Source organism: Anas acuta, chromosome 1, assembly GCF_963932015.1.
Source record: "Anas acuta chromosome 1, bAnaAcu1.1, whole genome shotgun sequence".
NCBI classification, from domain to species: domain Eukaryota; kingdom Metazoa; phylum Chordata; class Aves; order Anseriformes; family Anatidae; genus Anas; species Anas acuta.
In genome coordinates, this window is record NC_088979.1 from 16,811,029 (window position 1) to 16,830,438 (window position 19,410).

Consider the following 19,410-nt stretch of genomic DNA (forward strand, 5'->3'; position numbering starts at 1 on the left):
CTTGAAAACTGGATGAAAAGAACTGGTACTAGACAACTGCAAGTGTTGCACCTTGTTAACTACTATGTAACTATTAGGTAGAGAAGTCTTCCATTGAATGAAATGTAACATTTACCCAGATAAACACAGACATTTGTCTATCAGATAGTTTTTGTTCAATACACTGCAAAAGAACTGTAAAGAAACCTAAGCACGTTTCACATTTGGTCATGCTGAATCCACTTCTGGAATAGTTATCAGACTGCTCACCTGCAAGGAGGGTCCTTTCACAGCATCTGATTCCTTGTTGACCTTCCAAGCCTTTTCTGTGTTATCTGACTGTGACACATTTGACTCAACCCATTCAACTGAAGAATCCTAAATAGAGAATTTAATATAAAGAAGAAGAGTATCTTAAGATACATTGATAAAATTTATGATACTTACCAAGTATATAACTAGCCAAACTTGATGCTGATTGCTAAGCATTACTAATGTAATACTGTTTGTTATTTTAAAATATTGATAATAAAAATGTAATCTTGATAGTCCCACAAGGGAATTGTTCCCTTACAATCAAAGCATACTGCTAGACTTCATGAGTATGTATGTGTGTAACACAAGTTCAGACCAGCAGTTGACTAGCAGCATAATGCTATTAAAGTTAAAACCATCAAAAAAAAATCAATAACAAATATTTTCACAGCATTACAAAAGCAAAATTAAAGAAGTCTATGTTCATTAATATGTTTTATTATAAAAAAAGTTAACCAGTAACACAGGTAAATCTAAACCAGTAATCTAAAGCTCTTTATACACTATCTTCTCCCATTTTCCCAACTGACCACCTACACTTGCAAACTATGCACTGTGATTTCACACTTGAAGCAAAGAGCGCTTCATTGAATAGAATTTCTTTGCTATTTATATGAACCTGTTATCTGAATAAGAGACTCTGGATCAAAGGAAACAGAATTGTGCTGTATCCTGGGACTCACTGATGTGATCTGAGCAATTTTGATGACTCCCACTGTAAACATGGGACATTTGTGGCTTACTTCCCATACTTAAAGCAAAGTTGAATTCTGATTGCCTGTCCCAGGAAAATAAATCTCCTCACACTGCACGTTCATTCACTCAGTAAATTTTTCATATCTGAAAAGATAAATCTTTTCAGGTTTTCTGAAAAGAACAATTACACTGCTAACAGACTTGCACCAAACCACTGGGAGGGATGTTTTACACAGCGTGGCCAGAAAGCAGCACTCTGATTTGTAATGCAGTCTCTGTACTGTTTTGCCAGATGCAAAATCTGCACTGACTACAGATGCAAATGCACAAGCCTAAGCCTTCCTTTAGAAAAGTGTACAACTCCCAGCTGAATATCTATGGAAAAAGGCAGTAGTAATTCATGCTTAAAATCAAAGTCAAACATGCAATTTTAGACACATTGTTTTATCACATACCATTGACTGCAGAGAATTATGAATTTTTTTACTCTATCCTAGAAGTCACCAAAAATCAAATTTTTTTCCCCACATTTTCTCTGCTGAAAAACTGTAAATTTATTTCCTAATAAATGAATTGAACATTTTAAAGTTCTGAGGCACTCACAGCATCTTCTGAATTGATTCAATACTTGCTATATTAAAGAGAGAAACTTTGCCACAGTTTTTCACAATAATCAGTCTTAGTATTATTAACTATGTGTACCCATGGAGAATAAAATGGTGCAGGTTTTTAAAATATCATTTGAAGCACTTTAAAGTTTATTACTTACTGAAGAGCTATCACTGGAGTCATCCTTCTTTTCAGATTTATGTTTTTTACTTTTCTTCTTTTCTTTCTTAGATTTTTTTGAATGCTTATCCTTTTTCTTTTTTTTCTGCACAGAATGTTCCTACAAGTAAAGGTTTGTAAATGAGATTCAGTAAACCAAGTCACCCACACACGAGCAGAACAATCACAACTTAATTACCAAACCACACTGAGAAAGGTAAAACACATGGCTGGTCATAGCTACATTTTACTTCTACTACCCTCTCTCTTCACCTTGGGGTGGAGGGGAGCAGGAGGAACATGCTACACCTCACACCCATAACCAGCTCCCCACCCAGCGGTACCTTTTTCACTGGAACTAAGGCACTACAATTCCACACAGAAGACCATCTACATTATGTTTGTTTCAGTCAAATCTAATTCCTCAGGAATGACTTCAGCAATGCATGTGCGCTTTGTTGAAGCACCTGTACAAGTTTCTAAACAAATACTTAAGGATGTGATATCTGGTGGTTCCATTACAGCTTCTCCCGTGAATTACCACACACGGAATTAATACCAAGCCTTGTGTCCTCCAGAATTCTTCCCTATTCTTGTCTGGTAGGGCTTGCATGTGGTAGAAATTAAAGCTGGAACTGAATGACTAGTTTTTTTTCCTCGAAGTGAAAGATTATTTCCACTTAAAATAACCTAAATTTGAAGCATAAGGAATTCAGAAACTGGAAGGTTTTCTCTATCACCTTAAAGCCCTCAAAGCTTCCTTTCATGTGGACATGCTGCAGGGCCAACAACACAATTCAATGACATACAGTTGCATCACCTTTTCCAGTTGTTCCACGCGTTCATTCACTTCAGGAAGCATCCACGTATCTTCACCTCGCAGATGTTTTTTCAGCTTGCGCCTCTCCTCCTTCTCATAATTAATTTTGGCCTAAGACAAACAGAGAAGAAAGATAACCAAATGGAGTTAATAGCATTAAGTACAGACACCTTTGTAAGCCACGTCGACACAATCACGCACCATTTTAAGGGCTGTACTTGAGAACTTCTCCTTTCAGAGGACAGCAATAAAAATACTTTAGGATTATGTTTTAGCTGAGTTTCCCATTTGGCATATTATGCACGCTCCTTCCTCAAGCTACAGCTTTGCAGCTCCTCTAGCACTGATTTCCTTCTATCACACTCAGTAAGTGATGCAACGACATTCAACTTCCATTCTTAATTCAGTGAAATCTCCTGTTCTTACAGCCCTCATGAACTGCATACTATATGTATACAATACAGTGAACCTACCTTCTGATTTTCTACTTCAAAAAATTACCTGGGTAATTACACCACTGCCAAGCACAGCTCACTCTCTATTAATTTTAGAAGTAACCGCTAGCAAGCCTATCTTTGTGCACATTCAACCTTAGAAGTATCTCAGCCAGGTGCAAAATTTGGATTATAGAAGTGCAGGCTCTCAAGAAGCATGGAAGTACTGGCATTGTGGGCTGCCAAATGTTCTACCCCTTCTGGTTATGGGGAGAAAAACAGAAATATTTTTACTACTACTTCTGAAAAATTAATAATCACTGTAGCTTCAATTCCTGAAAAGGATTCCTGCAAACTATGTGAATAAAATAAGGACCTTTCCAGCCACTGAAGTTTCCTCTATTGCATTCAACACAAGCCTGGTTTTCACAAACAAGTTCCCTCAAACATGATTTGCCATTATGAAAACTGTTTATCCCAAAATGCAATCATCACACTTAGTTAAGCAGGAAAAAAATTATATTATTACAACTCTACTTCTGCAGTGTTTTCAACAGCTTGAGATAAACCATGCTGGTTTTACTAAAGTCAAAGCAAAAGCTGCAAGAAGAATTTGGTTTTCTTCCTGAGCTGCTGAGTTTACCAGACAGCCTTTGCAATGGTAAACCAGGGGACTGCACACAGGAAGAATGACAATGTTACATAGTGGGAAGCAACTGTGTCCTTTCACACATTACAAAAGTATCAAACCATAAAGTCATTCTCTGGATCCTTTACTGTTTCCTCTTCAAGTCTTCCTCCTGAGCATCATTCGCTGTTCTCCTTCCTGTATTTACTCCCCCAGCACCCTCCCAAGCCCACCTCTGCTTCGCATTTCAGACGTTTTATTTTTAATTTGGAGCTGGAGAGGGTCTCCCTATCAATTAGGGCTCTCATTTATTTGTGTTTTTTTCCTGTGTCTCAGGCTCTTACCCTCCTCTGTAATAAAAAGCATATTTTAAATGAAATTGCTATTTCCCTCATGTTGCAAAATTTACAAATATACTTTGAGTTACATGAAGCTAACGTTACGAATAAGGTACAAAGGAAACTTTTATCTTTTTGATTAGCTCTACAAATAAGAAAAAAAAACACAGGCAGTATTTATGCAAAGGAGATACGTGATCCTAATAAAAGTGGCTGATCACAGCTTTGGCTGAAGTGCACAAATCCGTATTCAGGGCACAGAGCGACTTGAAATCAGCATTAAGCTGCAGACCGCTGTCTCCCGAATTCTGGCTGGAACAGGCTTGCGTGAGATGAGTCTGTGGTGGCAATGCCACCAGACTGCTAAAAAGAGGGAGGCACAAAAACAGCAGCCTGAAGTTGGTTCTTCTTACACCGAGATACTACAGAAGACTTGTAACAATATCCTAACCAAAAACAAATGAGAAAGCTGCCTAGCCATTTAGAAAGACTCCAGAAGTTACATTTTCACCTGAATTATCAATTTAACACCCAGCAAGAAAGGCAGAAGCAACAACCTCTGGTCCTTCTAATCGCTAAAAACTATTTACCTCCCTCTACCATCAAATTACAATATTTATTTTTATAGCTGGTGAATGTTTTTTCCCTCACAGCACACCCCTAATTATTTAAAGTGTCACCAGGGAGGAGGAGGGGATTTGTCTGCATTACTTTATTAGCTCCAAACGTCCTTCCTATTCCACTTGCCTTTTATAATCAATCACACAGGGCTTACTAGCATCCATCTATTTTTTCTTCCTTTTCTACATTTTATAATTAAGTCTGCTGTCAGCCTTATTCTATGCTACGAAGGCCAACTAATAGTTTCACAGCTCTCAACCCACAGCAGTTCAAGCCTTTATTTCAAATGGAAGTTCATTAATACAACTCATCCTTTCACCTTTACAGACAAGCACTTAACATTTGGTACATTTTAAGTTGCCACCGCAACAACATTTGTGAGCTTCCTTCTGGGGGCTGGAACTCGATGATCTTTAAGGCCCCTTCCAACCCAAACCATTTTATGATTCTCCATAAATAGAGGATGTCTCATTTCTGAAATAACTCTGCTGCCAAGTAATGAATTAATTCTGCAAGTGGCAGAGCATACCAAACACAGAGGACCACTAAAAGCAACTAGCAACTTCTGCGGTACCCTAATAAAGTTGCTCGGTCCCATTTGAGGCAGGCACGAGGTGAAGTCTAACGCTGGCAAAGCTCTCTGCGAGGTCTGTTGGTGTCACGTAAGCAATCACTTCAGAGTACTAGGTTAGCACTGCTTGCCACAGCAGCACAGCAAACTCTTTACAGCCTTTACCACACGCAGGCCAAAGGATCTTGGATTTCACAGTCCCATCTGAGAGAGGAAGGAAATCAAGCTCAGGGAAATTGCTTTCCAGTCTCATTACAGAGCTGAGGCAGGTCATGAGTCCCGGCCTGCAGGGCCGCTAACCACAGTAATTGCTGCGTGAAGTAAAAATCCTGTTCCCAACAGCTTGTAAAGCACAAAACACCAAAAGCTGCAAAAATGACAGCACATCACTGTAGGATCTAACATAAAGGATCAAACACCCTTCCAGTGGGCAGAATCCACAGGTCTCCAATAATTAGAGGTTCCTACAGGACAGTACCTCACAGATGTCCAGAAGTGGGCATGCCTCACCTAGGGCTCACTCCCTCTGCAGCACACCGAAACCCTGACCACCAACAGCCTTTCCCAATTCCGCTTACCATTTCAGCTCTCACCAAGGCCACTGAAAGTCCTCCACTCTCCAAACCACGACAGAGACCTTGCAGTTTCCCACCTTTCAGTGTGGCATTTCAGGGTAAGATGATCACCACCACCACACAACAGCTAACTTCTTCATTCAAAAGAAAGAAAACATCACTTTTCCTCCAAGTAACAACCAGAAGTTCCGCAGCACACCACCAGATCAGTACAGCATGACAGAGACAAGTGACAAAGAAGCCAAGTTGCTCTCAGGGCCAGCTGCCATGGAAGGGCAGGGCTCCACTCCCACACCTCCTCCATGCTCCCACCCCGTATGTTCCCAGCACTTTCCTTGCATTTCCCTGCCTCTCGCTGTACTCTGGCTCAGGTGGAAGCCACTTCAAGAACTACCCCGACAGAAAATGCATCCCACCAAGAGCAGGGTACAGCTTCGTGCACATCAAGCTTCCAAGCCGGCCCCAGGGCAACGTCTCGAAGGCTACCAGTTTCCATGCAAGAAAGAAGAAAAAAGATATGTACTTTGGGTCCTGGAAGGAATGAGTGTGGAAAAACTCCTTTTGGCAACAGCTTTCTGTTAGGCAAGTTCAAAAGAGAAAACGCTTAGCCCAGTCCTTAAGATATCAAAATGAGGAATCCAAAATCCAGACACTGAGCTTCAACTCCTGATTTCAGAACTATCTCCTGTCCTACCATAAAATTGGTCCCACCCATTTGCCACTTCTGATATTAAGCTATCAGAAAGGTCGCTGTGGGTGGTGTTGCTCTCCCAACTTGCATCACAACAAAGCTCAGGGCTGGGACAGCCTGGTTACGTGAGCGCACATCTCCAGGGAGTCCTTCCTACCGTCCTGATGCTCCCTACATCAACTCTCCACCTGAGCACGCCAATTTTCTTGTATGCTTACTGCTTTTCCTACCCTCAATGTTCTGATTATCCTTACACACCAGAAGCTTTACCAAGCTTCATTCAAAAGGGCTGAGCTTCCACCCCAGGCTGCCACAGCGGAGCTGTGCCAGGCTGCCTCTGGTAACCACCACCTGCTCCAGCCGTGTCAGCTGGAAACATCACTGCTCTCTGCCACCTCCACCTGCCAAAGGGTGCACAAGACAGATCACTGATAAGATTTAAACCATTTAAGCTTATTGTGATCGGTACTCATTACAGAACAGAGTTTAAAGAAGAGGCTAGAGAACTCACAGCCGAAAGCACCCAAAAAGAAGGACTCGCAGAGCCTAACAGTGAAGGGCTCTGCACGACCTGGCTGTTCAACCAGACATTGCTTGCAAAAACGTATGTCAAAGTGGTTTAAAAGAAGTCTGAAAGCCTGTGGAAAGGCAGTATTCCTTTCTCACTGCTGTTACTCTTCTAATTTCAGTCAAAAACGTGAGTACAGTACCACAGTACCACCTTCCTGTAAGACAAAAAATATTTTTCTGTTAAAAAATGAAGTGTCAGATGCTGCCGAAGCATTCCGCTACCTCTGCAAATCCTAGTCACTCGAACAACCCAACAGCTTTTCTAAGGAAACGCCTACCCGGGCCTCAGGAGAACATGCTGATTTCATGGCTTACCTGGAGGTCAAAGGCTGTGCATTCTGTGACATCGCTACTTTTTATTTTAGGTTGTATTTTCAAAGAAAATAAATAAAAAACGTAAAACAAAAATAAATGTAGATTCCTGAGTCAAAAGCAAATGCATTCCTGATTATAATGGATTGTACATCTCAAAATTATTTCAGAAATCTAAAGGACTAAAACTAATACACACAATTTCTTGTTTGTGCCGTAAGCCTGTTTCAAAGAATCATTTTATGTTGTTTCATGAACATCTTATTTGTTTAAAATACTCAGTTCTCATTTACTTACACTTTTTTTTTAATCCCTCTGTATTGCTACCAAGAGAAACTCGCAATCTCTCAGCCATCCCTAATGATTAAAAGACAATTTCTGCATAAGCAATGGCCAAATCACATCAGCCTTTGAGACCAATGAGTCAAAGACTTGAGGTCTAATTCACAGAGCTGTAACACTGAAAGACAAAAATACACGTAGTAGCACAGATTCAGGGACTAATTCAGGATTGAATTATTGCCAGTATTTACCAAAAAAAAATGTACTCACATCTAGGGAAAGTACACATGCCTGCACTTACCCAAACATCTATCAAATTATCTTCTCCTTCTAAACTCGCAAACTGAAACAGTAGTGTCATGAACATATCACACTCATCAAAACAAGATGCTATTTCTGGAGCTTGATAACAATTTGCATGTCAACACTTAATTATTTGATTACTGATCATTATCCATAAACATTACCAGCTGCCAGGGTTTGAGCAATGCAGTTGGGAGGACAGACTACACAAATAAGATACATTTCCAAAATTTAAAAGAGAAATCTCAATCAATGGGTTGGTTTGATTTTCATAAGAAGTAGGATAAAATCAAAACCAGCAAAACCAGGAAAGTTTAATTAAAAAAAAAAAAAAAAAAAGTCAGCAAGAAGCAACTTCTGGTCAGCTTGTTTTAAAAATAAAGGGCAATAAGTCAAGTCTACTTCTACAGCTGTTTCAAAATTTGTAATATATTTAAATCTCTTTACATTTGTGGATGTGCAATTTGCAAATAGAAAAGAATGAGCTGATCCTAGCAACTTCTTGTGAGTTCAGAGATTTTGGCAGAATTGCTTCTGAATATAGAGTTCCCTTGGACTCCTCACTGTCCTAGCCATCAAGAAAAGGATGGTATTGGTGACCAGGGTTAAAGGTTTCCTTTTCTTCATTGCCCTAACTACGCTCTCTATAGAACAGAAGACAGACTAAAATTTTTCAATATTTTATAATCACAAGCTGAGTAATTATATTTATAATAAGTAAATTTATATTTACAAATACAGGTTATATTTTAAAGGTGAGTCAGCTAAACATCTCATCTTTCAGAAATGGAACTGAAGTGTTTATGTTCATGTCCATAAACCTCTAACATTATTAGGAGTGAATACTCAAAGACATACACAGCCTCCCAATTCCTTTCCCAAAACAAACAGCAGGAGCTTCCAAGACTGCAACCATCAAATAAATGCCCTTAGAATATTAGCCAAAAGCTAAAAGTCACTGCTATTCTACTACCCTGCCACACAGTGCTCCCAACCTCCACCTGGCCTCCTGCTCCTTTTTTTAAGCCACACATATACTGCAGTAAATCCGTCAAACTAAGCCCATTTCTTTCTTGCCTTCACAAGCAACAGGGTCAAAGCTCACAAAGATGAAGTCTTGCAGTAGTTTCCTTCCAATTCTGTTCTGCTCATACAGCAACATGCAGTCTGACCATAATGAGATTAATCTAAGTAAAGCAGAGAAAATCAACACGTTTAAAATATTAATCAATGCTCACTTGTCAATATTACCAATTATGTACACATTAATCAACAGACTGACATCTTTAGGAGTTCAGAAAACCAGAAATACTTTGGTTTCTACAAATGAGGACTGTTTACCTTCCCCAATAAGAGAAGGAAAACCAAACCACCAATCTGTCATTTGCAGTTTTTCCTGCCTAGAACTTCGGGCAGAATACCACTGAGTTCTTTTAATTTGTCTCTCTCCTGCTTTCTTCTTTCCTGAGCAGGCAGCGAAAAGAAAAAGAAAAAAAAAAAAAAAAAAAAAAAAAACTAAACTGCTTTTAACATCATTCAAAAGAGAGTTTATTAAGAAAGTGCAAAAAAAAAAAAATTGAGTTCAAACTCCACTGAGTATTGGCTATTGCTAGATGTAATGTATAATGATTTCCTTTGTTCTTCATTCCTAATAATCTCTACCACTTGAATAGCTTTTGAATGAGCAATGATACAACACCTTTATAGATCAATATTTTTTCCCCAGTTATTACTTTCGAGAGATAAAAATTAATTGTGAGCACTGATGTATACAGAAAATTAGAGTTGCCTTCCTTGCGCATACTGCCTTACTCTCACCTACATTGAAGGAAGGGGAGAGATGAAATTCGATCAGTCAATGCTATCTTGAAATATCCTTCTGGAACACAAGTCCTGTGAGGAGTGGCTGAGGGAGCTGTGGTTGTTTAGGCTAAGGAAGAGGAGGCTCAGGGGAGACCTTGCGCTCTCTACAACTGCCTGAAAGGAAGCTGTGGGGAACTGGGGATCAGCCTCTTCTTGCAGATAACCAGCGACAGGACTAGAGGGAATGGCCTCAGGTTGCACCAGAGGAGGTTCAGGTTGGCAATGAGGAGACATTTCTGCTCAGAAAGAGCAGTCAGGCACTGGGACGGGTTGCCCAGGGACATGGTGGAGTCACCGTCCCTGGGGGTGTTCAAGGAGAGGTTGGACGTGGTGCTTGGGGACATGGGTTAGTAGATGACAGTGGTGGCAGGGGATGGTTGGACCAGATGATCTTGGAGGGCTTTTCCAACCTTAATGAGTCTACGATTCTATCACATCCTTCTGCAATTCTTTGCTGTGTATTTTTCGTTAATAAAAGGCAAAAGTATTTCCTCCACTGAAGTCATGATTTAGAACACAAGATAAACACCTCAAGTAGCACAAAAAGAGAGAGGTGGAATTCATGCATTTGGTTTTATTTAGCATTGCAAAAAATTGCAGATACTTTTTTTTTTTTTTTTTTAATATTTCCACATAGGAATAAAATGTATTCATGGCATTTTAAAAACAGGCTAAATAATGTGATGTACTGTTTCTTTGTCAACTTGAAGAAAAAAAAAAAAGAAATTCAACACAGCATATCTTGTAATATAGCACAACTTACTGGTAAGAAAAGAAAAATAAATTCAGATTTTGTTCCAACCTAAAATCTCAAAATCAGATTTTCTATTATTCTTCAGCAAGGCTGATGAGCAGCATCTAAATCTAGAGGAACGCGTCAACATTTAGAGTTAGGACCCATGAAACTACATCTACGTTACCATCAATGACCTCTTGAGACATATCCCAAGAGCAATAATCACAGCCATTACAGCCAAAATATTGTGCTTTGTAGCACCAGCTTTGCCTCTGCCAAAGCCACCTTCGCCCCTTCCCCCCCTACATCCCCGTCCCTTTTCCCCCATCCTCTGTATGCGTAGGAGCCCTCATCACCAGCTTCAGCTTTTTCTCCATGGGAGCAGCTTTAGTTTCACTGCCGTTGTTTCACTACTGCAACCCAACCTTTCTCAGCTTTACTGTGTCTCCTGGAATTTAGAGTTAGTTTAGTGATGACAGGTTAAATACAAATCGGTTGAGTTTTCCACAGACTATAGCATATTTAATACCACCATCCAGTTACTACAAAAACATCACAGGAGCGTTTAATGCTCTCTCTCTTACTTACATCTTCGAAATATCTCTAAAATACTATTATATTAAAAATATAATATTTAAAATAATAATATTAAATATAATTAATAAATAATTAATAAATATATTAAATATAAATATATATAAATATAAATATATTTATATTTTTAATTAAATAATAATTTAATTAAATAAATTTAATTAAATATTATTTATATATTATATTATATATTTTATTATATTTATTATATTATAAATATTATATATTATATTTATTATATTATTATATTATATTATTATTATATATATAATTTAATAATTTAATTAAATAAATAATTTATATTTAATTTAATGAATTAAATATAAATTTATATATAAATATATATAAATATAAATATATTAAATATAAATATATTAAAAATAATAATAAAATAATAATATTAATAATATAATATTTAAAATACTATTAAATACTAAAATACTATACTATTGACTTGTAGTCAATAGTATTTTAGAGATATTTCGAAGATGTAAAAGGCCATCCACGGACATTTGGAAAGACTAAGTCATGTCAAAACTTTTAGACAACACCCTCACAGAACAAGAACACTTCTATGGCACATTGCACTGCTGATGCAAGTAGAAGTGAAGAAGAAAAAAAAAAAGAAGAAAAATGATTATTTGATATTGATAAACTACTCTGTCAATGCCTGACAGCGTAAAATGTTTGCACAAACAGAGCTGCATGTTCCCAAACAGCTTGCTGCATGAGAAGAGGTAAGGCAGGATAATGGTGCCCTACCTAAGTTTCACTTTCTTTAATGTTTTGTGCACATCCAAGAGTTTCAACCGGGCAGGGGAGCACTCCTAACAGTATTATTTCATAGTGGTTTAAACAGAGCAGGAACTGCAGAAAACATTAATAACACAAAAAAGAAACTTCTGCAGGAAAATATGATCTGTTGCTAAGTGAAAGGCCACTCCCTCCAGCTCCTGGTAAGGGGGGAACGCACAGGGCAGAGCTGTCCCAGCGCTGTGCAGTCACATAAGGGAAGCCCTGCTGCTTAGGAACAGCTCCCTGTGGGCTCGGGGAGACACCTGCACGTACCTAACACCCCCTCTGTGCCTCCTGCTTTGAGAAGTGGGGAGAGACAGCAGCACCAGCCCAGCCAGGACACTGCCACTGCTCCACAAACACCTCGGTGCGGCCGGGTCTGCCTCCTCCCATGCCCTGGCGTAAAGCAGCCAGAGGCTGAGCCCGGCCCCACCGCCCAGCACAACCCCCCTGAAATCACTCGGCGGCCAGCCCCTGCCCGGCCCCCCCTCCCCCCGGACTCCCCCCGGCTCCTCCACCCGCCCCCAGCCCGGGGCCGAGGGGCTGGAGGCTCCCCGCGGGGGCCGGGCCGCCCACCTCCGCCAGCAGCTCCTCCCGCTGCCGCCGCCGCTGCTCCTTCAGCGCCGCCAGGCTCGCCTCGCTCTGCCAGCCCGACGCCATTGCGGGCCCCGCCGGGCCGGGCCGGGAGGGAAGGAGGGAGGGAGGGAGGCGGGCACAGCGCGGCGGAACGGGAACCGGGCAGCGGCGGGGCCCCGCCCGGAGACGGAGCGGAGCGGAGCGGAGCAGCGCCCCGCATGGCTCGGAGCCGGGCACGCAGCGCCCCAGCACCACAGCGGGAGCTGCAGGGGTCAGGGGCTGGACCCCGCCGGCATGGTCTCGGCGTGGTCTCACCTCCGCCGCTCCCTCAGGGTCCCTCTCTGCCCCTGCTCCCCGTGGGGTCCCTCCCATGGATGCCGTCCTGCCCGAACTGAGCCTGCGGGGGCTGCCCACAGGCTGCAGCTCTTCAGGAACTGCTCCCACACGGCTCCGTCCCACGGGGTCCATCCCCCAGGATTAAGGGCTGCAGGGGAACTTGTGCCTGGAGCACCTCCTGCCCTCCTGCTGCACTCCCCTTGGGGGCTGCAGGGCTGCTGCTCTCTCAGCTCTCACCCCTCTCTCCCAGCTGCTGTAGCACAGCAGATTTCCCCTTCCTTCAATCTGCTCTCCCAGAAGCCCAAACAGCGCTGCTCATGGCTCTGCTCTGGCCAGCAGCAGGTCCCTTTTGGAGCCATCTGGAGCTGGCTCTGATCTGATGTGGGGCAGCTGCTGGGCTCTGCTCACAGAGGCCACCCATGCAGCCCCCTGCTACCAAAACCTCACCACGGAAACCCAACACAGAATCACACACAGAATCACAGAATTTCTAGGTTGGAAGAGACCTCAAGATCATCGAGTCCAACCTCTGACCTAACGCCAACAGTCCCCACCAAACCATATCCCTAAGCTCTACATCTAAACGTCTTCCGAAGGCATTACACCAGAGAAAGGTCCCAGCAAACAGCCTGTCATGGCACACATAACTCAGCAAGTGCCTGTGCTGCTTGGCTCACTGGACCATGAGCATGGAGCCTGGAAATACTGAACTGCAGACTGAATGTTGGCCTTCCTGCTGAGCCAAAATAGCCTCACATCAGCCCTGGTCCCCTCATCTGGAGCAGGTTTCATAAGAACTGAACAAGGGGAGAACATGGCCTGACCAACTCTCATGTGCCCCCATACTACCCAGTGCTTGGTGCTCCACATTGCCACCACAGCTCTGCACAAGGACCTGGCGGTTCAGAGCCTCTGGGCTCATTTGGCTTCAGTACCTGGCAGGTTGGCAGCCTCTCATGATATGCCTGCATGAGAGAGGGAAATTAAAAAAGGCGCTTACAAGTTGCAGTTGGCCAACAGTATTTGACAAGGCTGGTACATCTCAGGTGAAACAAACATGCATCCAAGACATAATTTCTTTGGGATGAGATCAGAGCATTATTAATGTGTGTCTGACACCAAACGCATTCACAGTTGCCAAGTAATAACGTTATTTAGGTGAAGGTCTGAGCGAAGCATTTGGTAATTTGTTAGCTATTTGCATTGGACAATATGTTTTCAAAGTGATAACAGTAATTTAATCATCATCTTTGTGGTGGTATTAAGTGCGTAAATTGCATTTGCATCTTTGTGCTGTGTTTGATTTATGCCATGACAGCTAACAACATCTCAAGAAAAACTGTCATAGATCACCCCTAGGTAGAGAATGATAACTGATAGAGCTTCATAAGCATTGTTTGGCAAAGTGGTACAAGAACCCCCTCTGGGGAGCCACTTACAAAGGAAACAGATGGATACAAAAGACATTCCAGCAGGATTGGCAAATGCCATGCTCAGTCCATAGCTATCTGCAGCCAAGTACACTGGTTGTGAGAGGAGAAGCAAGGGAAGTGTATGTTTGGCTCAGTAAGGAAAGCCTCTTCTTTGACCATGATGTGCTCTTTTTGCAGCCAAACTGATTTCTCTCCCTCCCAGCTCCAGACAACCCCAGGGCAGGTCAGGTGGGTGCTCCATAATTCACTCCACACAGTCAGGCATATTTACCAAATAGATTTATATTGAAGCTAAATTGATAACCATGAGTTGATCTGACTAGTTTTGACTGAATCAGTTTAGGAGGTACTTGGAAGAGCTACAGGAGAAAAGAAAGCCTGGTAACTGACAGAAATGTGGTTAGCAACAGCTGTGGTCAATTTCTTCTTCCAGGAGCAATAGTGAGAGCAGGGAATGTGTGTTCTACAGCAGAAGGTCACAGACAAAGAGAACTCAAGGCAGTATGTGAGCTTCTGCTGTATTTATTGTTATTCTTGATACCCCTAATCCTCCATCCACATCGTTAATAAAGCAGCAGTATAACTTTTCATTTAAATCCAAGTTTCTACTACTCCCAATTTTAGAAGAGAAACTGTGATACAAATGCATTCTGGAATCTCAAAATCTGAAGAACAATTCAAGATATTTTACAAATGTGATCATTCTGCTGTTGCTTTGTTTGAGAGATGACTTTAATTCTGAGGTCAGCCATTAGGAAAAGGATGACATAATTTAATCTCATTTCTTCTCTTCATCCAAGGAAAGGATTTTTTTCAGAGGAAGCAAGCAAAAAAAAAACTGAAACTTTCATCTGATTTATTTCAAGATATTACTGTCTGAGGACTTCTCACATATTCAGAAATCTCCAGTTCTTGGTACACCGCTTCTGATGGTCAGCAGGGCACCTCTGCTCAGTCATCTCATTCCCACTGCCAAAATTAAGCAGGCTAATAAAACAATAATGTTGTGAAGATACTGATCTTTGCTGAACTCCTACAGGGAGGCGCTGACCTTGCAGAGTGAATTATTTCCTATTTAATGGCGCATTTTATGCTTTCCCTGAAAGAAGCTGATGACTCTTCAACTGACCTGCTTAATAAACCTTCGTACTGATAACTTTCACTGCATGCCTTCAGTGCTCTGATATTTTATTTTCATAAGAAAAAGGCTGAAAAAATCCTCTCTGCTCAGTGCAATCCTGTACAGTTTTCTTTACATGAAAGGCAATGGCTCAATAGTGAAAAGAGGCTCTATACTGTGAGAATATGGGAATTTTTTTTCAGCAGAGGTGAAGAAGCTGCAAGCACGGTAAATCCAGCTTGCAGCTGGAGAGAATTTCTTGCCTTAATTTTAACAAAACATTTTGAAGTGTTCATATTGAAGAAGCTCGGCATCCAGCAGGATGGTGGGGAGAGCACAGAGTGGGTACAACCAAGTCAAAAAGGTCTGAGTTTCAGTTAATTCTCAATCTGTTCATTTTTTAAACCACCTGGTTGCCACTGGTGCTGCTGAGCAGTCATTTAGATTTGATTCTGAAGGATCAGATAGACCAGGATGGGAATTTTCAATGACTTGTCTGATAAAAACGGCAGTCCCTTGAGAAATGATAGGAGAAAAAAAAAATATGGGAAAATGCGTATTTCTTTTATAGAAATTTCATGATGTCTCCTCAGCAGAAAATTAAAGTTACTGTGTCTAAATTCAATGTCATAAAATGATGGACCACCTTGCCCAAAAATCAATGCAGTAGCCATGCCTGGGTTATTAGCTGCTTATGCCTAAATTATGCAGTGAGGCCCTGAACTGAAAACCAAGATGACATTCTACTGTCCATCAAAAACAGTGTTCTGGGCAGCAGCAAAAGAGCTCCATGACACTGAGGATCCTGACAGCCTGCTTCAGGAAGAGGAGCTGGGTTTACAATGGAAATGAAGGAGACTGGTGAACCAAAGAATGATTCACCTTTTGTTCCATATTCAATAGCAAACCATGTGGGGTCTGCCCCTGAGCAGCAGTTACTTCGTTAATTTGCTCAGCTACATTGAAAACAAGTGATCTTTTCAACTATAGTTCGTCAGACCGGGGGTGAGGTTTACAAACACATCCCCTTTCTCTCTCCCCACCCCAGCTTCATGACTGTGATAATAAGAATTGTTCATCTGGTAAATTCTCTGGTGACAACTACTAGCTAATAAATGTTTTGTGAGGAATCCATATAAGTTCAAATTGCATTGTTACACATGCGAAATGATAACATGTTCAGTTCATTTCTTGCTTTTTTTTAAAGTCTTTTGAGACTTGAGAAAACAAAGGCTATTATCAGCTGGCAAGCACAGAGCAGTGATAACACCTGTCCTGTCCTTTCTTTATTGAGTCTGATAACACATCTTCTTAGAAATCCTTTATTTGAAGGAACAGGAAGGGCCTTTTCTATGCCTGCTCAACTTGGAGAGGTCCAGCAGTGCACATGACAAGGAGCTTCAAGTCAGCTGCTTCCAAAACCAGACATACATACTGACTCTGACCACCTGGCTGGGGCAGAAATGAAAGCCTTGGGGCTTTGGGGTATCAGACCAATGCAACAAGAATTCAAACAACCTTGAGCACAGCTTCAGTGCAGTGCAATGGGTTTGCCTGTTCTGTTTTTAAAGTGAGATTGAGGTATATCTTTGCTTTCTAAAGCCAGGCCAGTTGCATAACGCAGCTTGTAGCCCAGTCCCACAGGCAGCTGTATCAGGCAGATAGTTACAAGAGCAGGAACACCTTAAGCTAGTATTAGAGACACCTTGTACTGAGAAATCACAACCTTTGGCTGCTCCTGCTGTTTCCCCATCAGCAGCCACCTTCCAGAGACCTTGGGGCTGCCTGCCCTTTTCTCATGCAGTGCTTTTGTTCATTCCAGTGCACACTCATGTGGCCAGCACCCAGCAAAGAAAAGGAAGCTGCTGCCACACTTCTGGCTGGGCTCAGGGTGTGGCGTATGGTAGGAGAGTCTCCTCCTTTCGTTGCAATAGAGAATCAGAACACAGGTGGGGATGGCAGCTTGTCTTTCTCTAATGAGGTGGTGAACACTCCTGAAAAAAATGCTGAGACCAGTAAGGTCTTGCTTCATGGAAAGGGCTCCGAGCACTACAGCACCGTAACAAAAATTGTAAAGAGAATTTGACTGCCACTGAGAGTGCCTGTAATTGTCTCTTTTGGCAGCAACTTGAACAATTTGCTTCTCTTCAATTTTCACCCCACAATTCCTGAAATTGCTTTTCACTTTTCTTTATTTTACAGTACTGTGTTAAGAGGGAAGGGTAATTTCATACCCAACCCTTGCCTCAGCCCTTGACCCAGAAATAGCTGTATACATGGAGTAATTCCTCTAGCTCAAAGGATATGGGTAAACTTCGTGATCAGCATTGCTTCATTAAAAGGAACTGATGCGAACGCGTTGCACTGCAGATCACTTTCTAATTTACATCCTTGCCACATACAGCCTGAGACCCAAGTGCACAATAAGTAAGCGTGCCTTTTTACTATTTTCTTCCTAGCATTGCCTCAGAAAGATGGGTTAAAGATCCTTTATAGTAAAAACAATAAGCAAAATTCAAGCCTATTTTTTTTAAAACGTGCCTCCTGTACACTGACACAAGAACTATTCATGCAAAGAAAGGTTTGGCTTTAATGAACAGTATGGTAAATCACTGCTTGCACTGAACATGTTTGCAATGCAGAATAAGGTGACATGGGCTAGAGATATCTTAATATGCAACTCATCTTTTTTCATTTAGTTTTCATTGAATGCAGACAATGGGATGCTCTGACTCCCTTAGAAATTTTGTTTCTCCATTGTAGGCTTAGGTTAATCTGGATGAGAAGGAGACCATGTTACTTTGCGAGAAAGCAGAGGGAAAAATACTGCAATAAAAGTTTTCCACTGGTCTGCATAACCATGAAACCAAGTAAAGTCCAGGGACAGGACTCACATTCCTCTCAGATTTTGGGTACCAACAGAAGTGCTGGCTGCACTCAGCCAGAAAATAGGGACCATTTCCTTTCTGACAGGAACATCAAATGGTGACCAGGCTTTCTGTGACCTCCATCTTGGACATTTGTACTAGGCACTGCCTTTAGGTCTACATGTAATGTGAAAAGTTGCAGGTGCCAGCCCTCTCTTGCCAGTGCCATAGAAGTTCTTGAGCCAAATTGCCTTCCACAACCAGATGCCTTTTAATGTGTCATCTAAGGCACTGTCTGCAAAACCCTGTATCACAGAGGCCAGAGTATGGAGCTTTGTCACTGGAGAAGAGTAATTCATTTTGATTAAAGAAGACATTAGACTAGTTGGAGGACTCAGAAATAACTCCTAGAGCCTGAATATGGATGCTAGTTTCCAGTGTCTTTGCAGTAATCTAACTTCAAGGCAATTTGAGAGAACACAATTTAAAGGAGACAGGGAACCAAACAATTGGACCAGATGAAATACACCCCCTAGATCCGCTGCCCTGGTGAGAGGCAGTGATGAATTTTAAATAAAACATCCTCTGATTGTCTGTCCTTAAAATATGAGATGCAATGTGAGGTAAGTGAGGTTTGAAGTGAGTAGAGAGCAGAAATCACTGGAGTAGCAATAAAAACATAAAAATAAAATGAAATAATAAAAAGTATTCCTCAAAGAAACCATGTTTACAGAAGGGCATAAGGGGCATAAAGGGGCCTCAAGAGTTCAGCATCTCATGCAATTCCCTTATGTAGAGCCCTCTCCAGGATGGCCAGTATCCTTTCAAAAGCCACTGCTTGATTACAACAGAACCAAATAAAAGCATATGTGGAAACGATTGCATAAAGTCCTGCAGCAAGGAGCCAATAATCTGAGGAGAGTTTTTGAATGGGAAGTATCAAGTATTATGAGTTTCAAGGGAGTTAGACATGGCATTACTTGCTTTGTGAGTCAGAGGATCATTTTAGTTCTTGTATATTAGGAAATCCAATGCGGGGGAGAGGTTATAGGCCATGAGGCCCAAGAGAGGAAACACGTACATTAATCAAGCTGCACAGATGGACAGCACACACAAACAAGTCCTCAGACAGCGATGTTGTGCACAGAAGATTGATTTGGAAAGAGAAAACCATCAGATTTGTGTTG

The 19,410-nt window shown here is 41.5% G+C and overlaps 1 protein-coding gene across 1 annotated transcript in view; it reads right to left on the reverse strand.

The window, feature by feature from the left end:
- Window positions 1-12,626, reverse strand: part of CWF19L2 (CWF19 like cell cycle control factor 2) — a 68,147-nt gene extending 55,521 nt beyond the window's left edge. The window contains exons 1-4 of the mRNA XM_068670341.1: window positions 12,468-12,626; window positions 2,579-2,689; window positions 1,760-1,879; window positions 250-357 (exon numbers count right to left, since the gene is read on the reverse strand). Of these exons, the coding sequence (XP_068526442.1) occupies window positions 250-357; window positions 1,760-1,879; window positions 2,579-2,689; window positions 12,468-12,551 (423 nt within the window). The 5' untranslated portion in view covers window positions 12,552-12,626. The remainder of the gene's footprint in view (window positions 1-249; window positions 358-1,759; window positions 1,880-2,578; window positions 2,690-12,467) is intronic.
- Window positions 12,627-19,410: the final 6,784 nt, after the last annotated feature.